At 48.5% G+C, this 12,405-nt stretch overlaps 1 protein-coding gene across 2 annotated transcripts in view; it reads left to right on the top strand.

Moving 5' to 3' along the window:
* Positions 1-8,587: 8,587 nt before the first annotated feature.
* Vsig10 (V-set and immunoglobulin domain containing 10) overlaps positions 8,588-12,405 on the top strand; it is a 32,324-nt gene continuing 28,506 nt past the window's right edge. Inside the window, exon 1 of one of the 2 annotated variants that reach the window (XM_047562041.1) lies at positions 8,588-8,966. In XM_047562041.1, the coding sequence (XP_047417997.1) occupies positions 8,888-8,966 (79 nt within the window). In that variant the 5' untranslated portion in view covers positions 8,588-8,887. The remainder of the gene's footprint in view (positions 8,967-12,405) is intronic. The other variant, XM_047562039.1, reaches the window with a different exon arrangement.

Genomic DNA, 12,405 nt, shown 5'->3' on the forward strand with positions numbered 1-12,405 from the left:
TTTCAAATGTCTCGACTGCGTGCATTTTCCCAGGAAGAGGGCACACGGCTTTTGTCACCAGGTTCTTGATCTTCCTACCTTGAACCCAAATTAAGCCAGGCATGGTGGCGCACGCCTGTAGTCCCAGCTACTTGGGAGACAACTCTTGAGACTGGCCTGGGGGATGCAGAGAGGCCCGTCTCAAAGACAGACAAATGAAACCCCACGACGGTTCGTGAGGCCCTGGACTCCAGGCCCTGAGACTTGGGGAAGCAGTTTCATCTCTTGGAGCCGCTTGTCAGTAAATGCGGACGAGAGCGGTGCCTGCTTGGCAGGTTTGCTGACAAGATGGAGATTTTGAGATTGGCTTATCTCACTTAGCATGATATTCTCCAATTTCATCCATTTGCCTGCAAATGCCATAATTTTATTATTCTTTATAGCTGAGTAATATTCCATTGTATATATACCACAGTGTCTTTCTCCATTCATCAATTGAAGAGCATCTAGGTTGATACCACAGTCTGGCTATTGTGAATTGAGCAGCTATGAACATTGATGTGGCTGTATCTCCATAGTATACTGATTTTAAGTCCTTTGGGTATAGGCCGAGGTGTGGGATAGCTGGGTCAAATGGTGGTTCCATTCCAAGTTTTCTAAGGAATCTCCACACTGCTTTCCAGAGTGACTGCACTAATTTGCAGCCCCACCAGCAATGTATGAGTGTACCTTTTTCCCCACATCCTCGCCAACACCTATTCTTGTTAGTATTCTTGATAATCGCCATTCTAATTGGGGTGAGATGGAATCTTAGGGTAGTTTTGATTTGCATTTCTCTTATTACTAAAGATGGTGAACATTTTTTCATATGTTTGTTGATTGCTTGTAGATCTTCTGTGAAGTGTCTGTTCATTTCCTTAGCCCATTTGTTGATTGGGTTATTTGTATTTTTGGTGTAGAGTTTTTTGAGTTCTTTATAGATTCTGGAAATTAGCGCTCTATCTGAAGTATGAGTGGCAAAGATATTCTCCCACTCTGTAGGCTCTCTCTTCACATTGCTGATAGTTTCCTTTGCCGAAAGAAAGCTATTTAGTTTGAATCTATCCCAGTTGTTGATTCTTGCTTTTATTTCTTGGAGGCACCCATTTTCTAACCACCACTCAGGATAACCAACTCCCTCTAGAAGGATTAGTCTATTCACAAGGGGGAACCTTACTCCTCCTAACTAAACACATCCCAGTAGACTCCACCTCCTGTCACTGCCAAATCGAGAATAAATGTTCCAACCATGGCCTCAGGGGACATGTTCAAACCATAGAGTGTGTTGTGAGGCAATTTTCTTACTTTTTTTTTTTTGGCTGCTGGGGATTGAACCCAGGGGTACTCTACCACTGAGCGACACCTGCAACCCTTTTTATTTTTATTTTGAAACAGGGTCTCGCTAAGTTGCCCAGGCTGGCCTCAAACTTGCGACCCTCCTGCCTCGGCCTCCTGAGTAGCTGGATTTACAAGCATACCCCACCTTGCAGGACTCAAAATCTTCCAGGAAGTCAGCAATGGGCTGGGAAATTCAGGATGCAGTTAGTACCATTCCTCACCAGGGCTGTCTCTACCAGCTTCGAAGACCAAGTTCCGAACCAGCACAATGGTTCTTGCCTGTACTCCCAGGGATTTGGGAGGCCGAGGAAGGAGGATTGCAAGTTTGAGGTCAGCCATAGTAACTTGGTGAGACCCTCAGCAACTTAGCAAGACCCTGTCTCAAACTAGAAAGGGCTGAGGATGTAGCTCAGTGGTCAAGTGCCCCTGGGTTCAATCCCCTAGTTAAAAAGAAAAAGAAAGAAAAGAAAAAGAAACAGATTAAGTCCCCTAGACTGAGACTGTAATACTCCTAGAGTTGAATTAAGTTCAATATACTTGTCTTTGAGAAATAGGATGGAACTTTTGCAGGGAACGGGGTGGAGACAGGACCCAAACAAATAATGACAGGGTTTTGAGACCCTATGTGATTGAGAATTCCTACCTGCATCCCCAAAGAGGTTTGACTGAAGTCTGATAAAAAGGAAAACTATAAAACACTATCTGACTCCAGCCAGATGGCTTGGCATACAGACTACCCCTTGACCCTTGTGAGTACAGTCACACTTTTTAAAAGCAAGAACAATTTCCTGTCAGAAGGCAGATGTGAAATGATAGGTAGGGTATGGGGGAAAAAAAGAAAAACAGGACAGAGGTGCCCTGAGTCTCTGAATCACAGTGACTTAAATGTCCGTCAACTGTCCATCAGTTGATAAATGGGGAAACAAAAGGTGGTACGCCCATACAAGGGAATATAATTCAGCCATTAAAAAGAAATGGAGTACTGATCCATGCTACAAATGGATGAAGTTTGAAAATATTATGCTAAGTGAAAGAAACCATTCACAACATATATTGTTGGATACAACTAATTTTTAAAAATTATTTATTGTGGAACTGGGGAGTGAAGCCAGGACCTCATCGAATGCTAGGTAAAGTACTCTACCACTGAGCGATTTTCAGGAAAAGTTCAGGATAGACAAATCTATACACAGTAGGTTACTGATTGCCAGCGGGGCGTGGGGTAATCAGGGATGATAGCTGAAGGGAAAGGGGTTTCTTTGAAGAGGGGGTGATGAAATTCTAAAATTGATGGTGGTGATGGTTATACAACTCTGTAACTATCCTAAAGGCCATTGGATTATACACTTTAAATGAGTGAATTTTGTGGTATGTGAATTAGGCCTCATTAAAGCTGGAATCAACAAAACCCTTTTGTTTAACTTCACACAGCTAGGTAGCACAACGAAGAATCCTCTTTCATTATCTAAACCTTAAAAACACAAGTATTGCCAGGTGTGATGGCCCACACCTATAATCCTAGTGGCTACAGAGGCTGAGGCAGGAAGGTTGCAAGTTCAAAGTCAACCTCAGCAACTTAACAAGGCCCTAAGCAACTCAGCGAGACCCTGTCTCTAAACACAATACAAAAAAGGGCTGGGGGTGTGGTTCAGTGGTTAAGCGCCCTGGGTTCAATCCCTGGTACCAAAATCAAAAAAAACCCCAAGTGTTGAAGGCTGTTTTATATTCTAACCTATGCATATTAGGAAACCAGTAAAAACCAGAGCTTCCAGAAGTTACTGAGGCTTCTTCCCTGAGTAAGAGGGCTGGGGACCAGGGAGGTGGGCAGAAGGCTTATTTGCAAGATACAATTTCATTGGTAATTACTTGGATTTTTTTTTGTTTGTTTGTTCGTTTCATTCCATTTCTTTTATTGACCAACATTAATATCTGTTCTCTGACACATTTGTATATCTGATACATGTGCGCGCGCACACACACACACTCACACTTCACTTCTTTTTCCTTGTTGTACTTTCCTTTTCCCATGTTCTTCAGCCTTTCGAGACTCTTAATCGTGGTAAAATGCACATAACATGAAATTTATTCCAGCCGTCTCTGAGTGTACAGTGCGGCCACGTTACCTCCATTCGCCACCATCTCTCCGGAACTCCATTCCTCTTGCACAGTGAAATTGGGAACCCATCAAACACTAACTTTCCCTTCTGTCCCCTCTGCCCCTGGCCGCCACCATGCTATCTTCTGTTGCTAGGAATTCAGTGACCCTGGGTACAGTGGTATCTTGGTCTATGTCCTTGGGGAATGGGTTCCAGGATCCCCCATGGATGCTCAAGTTCCTTATGTAAAAGGGCACAACAGCATTTACATATAACTTCCTTGCATCTCCACCTGCTAGGAGCCAAACAGGGGACTCTGAAATAACCTTGGTGACTCTCCTGTTCTTAAACTTCACACTCACCTCTTTTTTTTTTTTTTTTTTTTTTTTGTGGTGCTGGGGATAGAACCCAGGGCCTTGTGCTTGCAAGGCGACTGAGCTATCTCCCCAGCCCCCCTATATTCTTTAAACCGCCTCTAGGTGATTTGTAACAAAGAGTTGTTATACTGTATTATTTAGGAATTCAGCCAAGAAAACCAGTCTTTTCTATGTTCAGTACAAATGAAATTTTTTTCTGAATATTTTCTCTCTTTGGTTGTTCGAATCTGCAGATGTGAAGCCTATGGATACAAAGACCCAACTATGCCTCCCACGAGTAGAACCGTACAGTGTTTATCTTCTTGTGGCTGGCTTATTTCATATTGCATGATAGCCTCAGGGTTCGTTTGAACTTCTTTTTAACCATTAGAATTTTTATTACTTTTTCAGTTTAAAAGACTAGTTAATTGTCCAAAAAATTTTTCTTAAATCACAACTTCAAATGTGCTTCTAATGTAAAGTTGGGGGGAAAATTAAAGAATTGAAATCTTGGATAAAATATCACAATTTTATTTTAAAAAGTCACGTACATAAAAACTCTGCAAAAATGGTTGGAAGTTTCTTTTTTAGTTGCTGTTTTTTTTACATTTTTTTTTAGTTGTCGGTGGACACATACCTTTATTTTATTTTTATGTGGTGCTGAGGATCGAACTAAGGGCCTCACGCTTACCACTGAGCCACACCCCCAACCCTGGAAGTTATCTAATGATAATAGTGAATAATTTTAGATGGGTTTCAGTTAAATTTCATTTTCCATTTTTTTGTACTTTTGTGTGTTATAGTTTATAATCAGGAAAAAAGCAAAAGTTCCTTAAAGCATAGGTGTGTCAACTGGAGGTAAATGCTTCCGCCCAACATTCTTAGGGCAGCCTGATTTGACTAAGCTCCGGTCAGGTTCAGCCAAGCCTCATGTCCCAGCCTGGAGTTGGGAAAATCACCTTAGTCTTGACCAACAAATGCATTCAAGAGGTGAGTGTGAGTTTAAGAGCAGGAGAGCCACCAAGGCTATTTCAGAGTCCCCTGTTTGGCTCCTAGCAGGTCTCTTCTTGTTAATCTGACAGCTTTCCATGTCAAAAATTAATGGAGTTACCCACTGGGGCAGAGGGACCCGCACAGGAGTGCTGGCTCTGGAGGACAGATGTGTGTACAGTTCAGTAACTTCATAGTGGTGACCTGAAACTGGCTATTGAGGAAGTATTTACACCACAGAAATTGGCAACAATACAAATCTCCCAGTGTCCGTCCGACCAGCGAGTCTGTGGTTAAGCACTCGCCTGCTGAGCTGCTCTTGCTGTTGGGGCGTGTGGTCACCCACCTCTCTTCGGCCTGTTTGCCCCATCATTTGCCTGATCCCTCTGTAGGGGGCATTTTGCTTTCAGGGATGCATCTACCTTCCAAGTCCCAAGGTTCTCAGAGACATTAAACATCACCCTCTGGGTCTCCAATTTAGGAGGCTGGACTCTGGCTAAAAATAGCAGGCTCCTTTGACAGCTCTTCATTTTCCATCTCATCCTGCCAGCTACTTCTTGGAACTTTGCCTGATTTCAGGAACTTTCTTGCTACACCATCCACACCTCGATTCTTTCTTTTGGGCAGAAGGCAAACAGGAGGTGGAGGTAGGTGTTGCTGGAAGGTTTAGCATGTTTTCTTCTCCAAAAAATCATCTGGGTGGATTTTCTCCTTGCTCCTTGACGTACCAGCCTGGGAGGCCCAAACCCAGCTCGGGAACACAGGTAGGATTCATGTCACTCTGGAAGTGAGATGACCACAGGACAGTCTCCTATGTGGGCTGATCCCTACTGGCCCTCTCTTTCCAAAGCCCGCAGGAGAATATCTCTGCATTGAAGAGAATTGGGCTGTTGCTAAGGGACCTTTCAGAATTATTTCTAGGGAGGGGATGCTGACTAAGAGGAATGGGGCAGAAATAATAGACACAATGATGAGTCGCTTCAGCCTTCAGAGCCCCAGGCTGTGGAAGCAACTGCTGAAGAGTCAGGCAGGACCCCACGGTTGGCCAAAATGACCCTGGCTGGGGGTGTAGCTCAGTGGGAGGGCACTCACCGGGCATGCACCGGGTCCTGGGCTCCCCAGAACTGCAGACATAAAAACACAATGGTGCAGCCTTGGATCTGAGTTCAAATTGTAGTTCAAAGCCTCGTAGGGCGGTCCATAAAGGGAATGATTCCGCCCAGCTCTCAGACCCGTAAAGACAGCCAAATACGCCAACGCACACAAAGCACAAGCCTGGAGGTTAAAACTAAGCAAAACCACAAGAGCCATATGTAGCCTGGATGGAGAGACGGAGAGGCATATGAGCCCCTCGGTCTGTATGTCACAGTGGGATTGAGGGACCCTGATGAGCAGCACCTCAAATGACAGGCTCCAAAACCTTGTCCAAGTCTGCAAAGACCTTCGTTGATTCCCTTTGGATCCGCCACCTCCCTACATCCTAAGATAGTGCCCTAGGGGGATTCTGTTTTGCAGATAAGCTAGGGTTCCAGGAGGCCCTGCTTGCTGGGGACCCCAAGGTGAACCTCCGACTCACTGGTCACTCTTCTGGGTCGGCACTTTCTACTATCCTGGAGCCAAGTCAGAGGGTGGGCATTTCCTCCTGGGCCAATTCAGCCCAGGTGAATGAATCTATGGCTGCTAGCCTGCTGGTGACACGCAGTGCATCCAGACTCATGATACCTCCGCTGACTGGTGACGAGTTCTGCTCCCTCTAATGTTGAAGTTTGAACACTAGAGGAGCACGCCAAGGCAAGCAAATTAAGCAGGTTTTATTTAAAAGTAATAATACAAACTTCTCCTGGGAGGGTGAAGGGGGCCATGGCTGATATTCTAAAGTCTAAAGAGCGCACCCTACATCTTTTATAGGTTAAAGTCTCTTTTGTTCTCCAGTTTATCTCTCCTTCCTGCCTATGTGACTAGGCCCGGTTTTGCATAAAGTGAGAAGATGGGTAGGGGGAGGACCAAGGTGATTCAGGCAGGTAAGGGCCCAGGGGGCATTAATTAGCAGCTCCATGCTTGCAGTCCTTGATAAAGGCAGGTAAATTTGGTAATCAATGGGCTCTGGAGATCCTTGACATTCCATTCTTCCAGGGGCAGTCTCCAGCTTCCAGAGGCAGATGACTTTCATGGCCTTTATTTCCTCCATTTGACCAGGTCCCCTATTTCTACACTAACCGCCTGTCTTTAATTCTGGCTTCACCCATATCCCCTTGGCCCTGGTAGCCTTTGTACATGTGTTGAGATTGGGCCTTGGCTGAGCAGGACTTGGAATCAGACAGAGTGGGTCTAGTCCTGGCTTTGGGGCCACCCAGCTGGGCCGGCTTGAATGCATACACCCCATACAATGTAACTACTCTGGTGCCTTGGATCCAAGGGTTGGGGGAGGGCCCTTGACTCAGCAAGAATGTCCGCATGCCTGCCCCATGCAATTCCCCTTGCTTGGCACCGTGAAGGCCACAGAACATTCCAGACCAGCAGCTGAACAACTTTCCAATTAAAGCTTTTATTGACTGCTTGTTTACTTCAGGTGACTAGGTGAGGTGTTGGCCAGAAACCACAAAATCTAAGCCAATTAGCTTAATGTTAATATTAACATTGAATATTAATATTATGAATCTATGATAATGTATGAATATTAATGTTGAATAACAAATAAATTGATATATTTGTTAAGTAAACAAATATATACTGGGTTGCAACTAGGTGCCAGAGCCTGGGTCCAGTTAGGATAGAATTTCCCTTCCATCACAAGGTGAAAAGCAAGAAACCAAGGGGGAGGGAAAGCGAGAATCCTGCCAAGAATTGAGGGACGTTAAAATCATCTAGCAAAAAGTTAAAAAGGGCAGAACTGAGCTTCCTGCTCAAGTCATCAGGATTTTCTTATGGAAAAAGCACTTAGGGGTCTTTGGGCAAGAGAAAGAATGAGTTTGATACCAGTTTTTGCTCTTCCCAATATTTTATAAAGAACATTTTCAAAAACATAAAAAAGTTGAAAGAATGTGAACGCCCACACCCCCACCTCCTGGAGCCCACGACGAATGTTTTATTGCACTAATTGCATATATATATATTTTTTTTTTTAACAGGAAGTTTCTCCCAGGGCAGTTTCAAGCGCGGTTCTTCCTGCGGATACAGCGGCGGCATTTCCCCCAGGACACAGTGGGCTGGGGGCACCGCAGGGAAGAGGGAGTTCAGTCCGCGAATGCAGCTCCCCAGGGATCTTCCTGGGCGCGGGTGGGAAAACTGAACAAGGGAGGAAAAACAAAATCAAACCAAACTCTTTTTTTAAAAAAGTCGGGCCGACTCCTGGGCCCTGGGTCTTACTGCGCGGTCTTGGCTCCTTAGTACCAGAACCGGCGTCTCGGGGCCGCGTCTGGCCGGAAGGTCTAGGGATGCTGCCTCCCGCTCGGTCCTGCAAAGGGTAGGAGACGGCAGCGATGGCGGCGCTGGCGCCCGCCCTGGGCACGGGAACACAAGTGACAACCCCGGGGCGCCCCGCAGCCTGCAGCCTGGCAGCCGGCCGCCGCCCCCGCTGGCCGCGCTCCTCCGCGCTCCGCAGCCCGCGGGCCGGGGCGGGGTGCGTCCTGCGGCAGCTGCAGGACTGTGCGACCCGGCTGTCCCCGCGACTCCAGACGGCTGTCCGGGGCAGCGGCCTCGGGGAGGGCCCAGGCGCGCGTTCCTCCCCCGGCCCTGCCCGGCCGGCGGGCTCGGCGCGCCCTTTGCATAAAGCCCTCCTCCCGGCCAAGGTAGAGGAAGTCGGGCTCCCGCCTGGATGGGAGGCGGGAGGCACCCGCGCCTGTTGTTTTCCGCCAGCCGAGCGGCTGCGGGCGCAGGGCGGGGGCGCCTCCTCCCTCCGGGCCGGGCGCTCGCGGGAGACCCGCGCCGGCCGCGCAGCGCAGCTCCCCGCCGCCGACGCCGCGCGCTCCGAGCATCCTCCGGGGGCTGCGGGGAGTGGGGACGCGGGAGCGGCGCTCGGCACCCCGGGGCCCGGGGCGCACTCCCCGCCCGGCCGGAGCCTGCGCTTCCTGACCGGGGATCTGGGGCGAGATGGCCGCAGGCGGCCGGGCGCGCGAGCCCCGCGTCCTCCTCTGCCTCGGGGCGCTCCTGGCCCGCTGGGTCGCCGCAGGTAAGGGGCGGCGATCGGCGGGGGAAAGTTGCGTTTCCGCGGGCGGCGGTGGGGAGGGAGCAGCCAGGGGCCGAATTCCGGCGACTCGGCCCGGAGCCGCCGCGGGAGGGTCTCGGGTTTCCTGCTCTGAGCTCGGCTCCCTTGGCCGGGAGGAGTTTTCCCGGGCGTTCGCCGGAGGACGCGATGCCCCAGGCCCCCGGGCGGGCGGCGGGGCCGCGGAGAGGCGCGTGTAGACGGCCAAGTGCTTTATTTATTTATTTTTGTCTTCGAGCGCCGGGTGTAAATTCGCCTGCTGGTTTTACCTGCTGCACCGGTGCGCGCACCGCGGGCTCCCAGTTTCCCTTTCCTCCCTCTGCCCGGGGTTGAACTGGCCTTCCACCTGTCACCTGTGGATTTTCCCACACCTGCCAGCCCACCTGTGCCCACTGGGGCGTTGGAAGCCGTGCCTTCCTCTCGCGCTTTTTTCCCTAAACACGCACAACTTTTTTATTTTGAAACAATTTCAAGACTTACCAAAAATTTCCCCTCACACTAGAGATGACTGAAAAACAGCCTTAACTGCCGCATCCACCCTCCGTTTTGTTACAAAAAGAGAATAGAGCACGTTGCTTGCAAAAATATGTAGAACGCAGAAAGACTGAAAAAAGGAATGCACGAGCCCAGGCATATCCACCGGGGGCAGCGAACGCTACCAGCGAAGAGGAGCTGGGCGGAGGGAAAGGACGCGGAGCCAGCAGGCAGTTGCTCTGCCAAGCTGCATGTGGAGTGCTCTCTGTTCCCGGGTCAGCCCACACACTGGGTCTCCTCTTGCAGGTTCCTGGAGGCAGTTTGTAAATTGCACCTGAGCTTCCTAGCAGCAAGTGCCAAGCATTCTTAATTGTTAGATTCTTGCAAAAAAAAAAAAAAAAAATTTCTTTTTTTTTTGTATCTCATTTGGTTTCTAGCAGTTGTATAAGAACAACGGTTTCCCATAATCTAGATTTCCAGTTTATCTGCAACAGTCTCAATGTTTGGTAACATTGGGCCTGTTTTCCCACCTGGAACTGAGCCTCGATCATCTTTTTTTCTAAGCACATGTGACCCCAAATTTGTTTCACCTTTACCAACTTAAAAGTGAAACGAATTTGTAGTAACTTTTTTCTGACCCTCTTTGTCAGGGACATTACCTGCCAGGCCCTCTGGGCATTTGGCTTACTGTCCACCCTGCTGTGGGGAGGAGGGACAGAGGTGGAGGTGATTGTCAAGTGCTCCTAGCTGCAGTGTTTTCTGCACTAGCCTAGAATGAATCAGCTCTCAAGGTGTCCACTGCTGCCCACGTGGAACCCACCTCCCCATCCATGCCCAGTTATTTTGACAACCAGACCCACTTCCTCTGTGTATATAGTACTGGGGGGAGGGGGCTTCCTGGGTATGGTGCATTTTTTATTGTTTTCCACGTTGGGAGTCCTCTTGGGAAAAGAGTTGGCTTTCTCCTGTCAGCTTCCCACGATGTTGATGCTTCTTCCTTTGGTCGCCTGGATGTATATCCCAGGTCATTTTGGAGAAGGTTGCTTGGAAAAGATAAATGTTTGGGTATGACTCCAATTCTATAAATGATAATATGAGAGCAGCATCAAGAGAGTTTATATCTCCTCCTTTGTTCCATGTTCTGAATTTTAGGTTGGCGGGCAACAGGGCCCCTCTGGACAAGGGATGAATGATTTCTAGTGGTACAAACTGTTACTACGTTTAATCATCTCACCTGTCTGGTGGTAAATTCCTATGACTCAGCACCCTGGGGCACTTAAGACCTGTGTGACCATCCTACATCTCCCCAGGATTAGCATGGGCGGGACCTTAAGTAAACTGATTAAGTTTTCTCAATAGTACAGTGAGGGTGGATGGGCTTATGAGGCCTGCAACTGAGTGCATCTTTGAGACCACCATTCCCTTGCCTGTGCCAAACATCACTAATCGATGACTGGTCTCCACCGAGCCGGTTCGCAGCCTCAGCCACATCTCTGGACTAGTGATCTCTGAGGATGCCTCCAGCTTCAATACTTAGAATAGTTAGGGAAAAAATGGAGTAGGCAGAGCCAGGAGGAGAAGGGACATGACTTCAAATGGTTTTTGTGCCCATGTCACCTTGTTCCTTGGAGGAGAAGACAGTGTTAGCTCAAGTTCCAAGATTCACCAGGGCTTTTCCAAGCCTCTCTTCCTTTATTCCTTTGCCCAGGAGTCAGGTAAGGGGCGGGTCTCAGGCCAGGACCCCAGGCAATATCTGTAACTGCAGTTCAGCTTCCTGTCCTCCTGGGGACTGCCACCCCTGAACTAGGGTTCTCAGCCTAATGGCTTGAAAATAGCCCTTACTTGATTTTTTTTTTTTTTTTTTTTTTTTTTTTTGAGATGCTGGGGCTTGAACCCTTATCTGCCGTTGGGACTCTCACCTAGCATTAAGTGACATCCTCTGCCTTTCAGCAAGTGGCTAAGTGGCTTAGTTTGTTTGTTTTCCCCCACCCAGTCCTGACTTGAAAGTCTTTGGAGAATCATGAGGGAGTCAGAATTTCCTGTGGCACTAGATGGACTTCAGGCATTTCAAAGGGGGGCCCTTCTAATTAGGCAAGAGGTCCTTCTCATTAGACAGGAGGCCAAACAGGTGACTTACTCTTTTTTTTTTCATAAATGGGGCAGATTCCCAGAGGCAGGTGGTAGTTTGTTTTATAGCAGCTTTATTGAGATATAATTTCTATTCCATAAAACCCACCCTCTAAAAGTGCACGAATCGGTGTTTTCTGTACATTCGCTACATTCCAGCCTGCGCACGCGCTGTCCCTGCGGCCTCCCTGGATTTGGCTGTGGAAGGGGCTGGAGAATTCTCCTTTCCAGCACAGTGGGCTGCTTCTGAGTCTTGTTACCTAGTGACAGCTCCAGGCCAGATCAGTTGTCCTTAGCAGCTGTCCACCTTGAGGGGCCTCAGGATCACCTGTTAACAGTGCTGCCTGGGTTACTTAGATGTTTTTGGGGGGTGTGGGGCGGCGGCTGCTCCTGGGCCAGGCTTTTGAACATGCTGTCCCCTCTACCTGGGAACCCCCTCTTCACCTTTCCCTGGCTGATGCCTCTTGTCCGTCAGAGCCTTTGCCTCTGGAGGAAGTCTTTCCCCACATAAACCCCAGGGGACTTTGGAGCCCTTATCTCCACGTCCATCATGCTATATCATAGCTGCCAGTTTATCATCTCTTTTCTGCACTAGTCTGTGAGCTGGGGGGGGGGGTGTTCTGTCTCTTGTCCCCAATGCCCCTCCCTCCCGCTTTGTTTTTGGTACCAGGGATTGAACCCAGGAGTGCTTAACCACTGAGCCACCTCCCCAGCCCTTCTTTATATTTTATTTAGAGACAGGGTCTGGCTAAGTTGCTTAGGGCCTCGCTAAGTAGTGGAGGCTGGCTTTAAACTTGCGATCCTC

Source organism: Sciurus carolinensis, chromosome 8 (genome assembly GCF_902686445.1).
Source record: "Sciurus carolinensis chromosome 8, mSciCar1.2, whole genome shotgun sequence".
Classification (NCBI taxonomy): domain Eukaryota; kingdom Metazoa; phylum Chordata; class Mammalia; order Rodentia; family Sciuridae; genus Sciurus; species Sciurus carolinensis.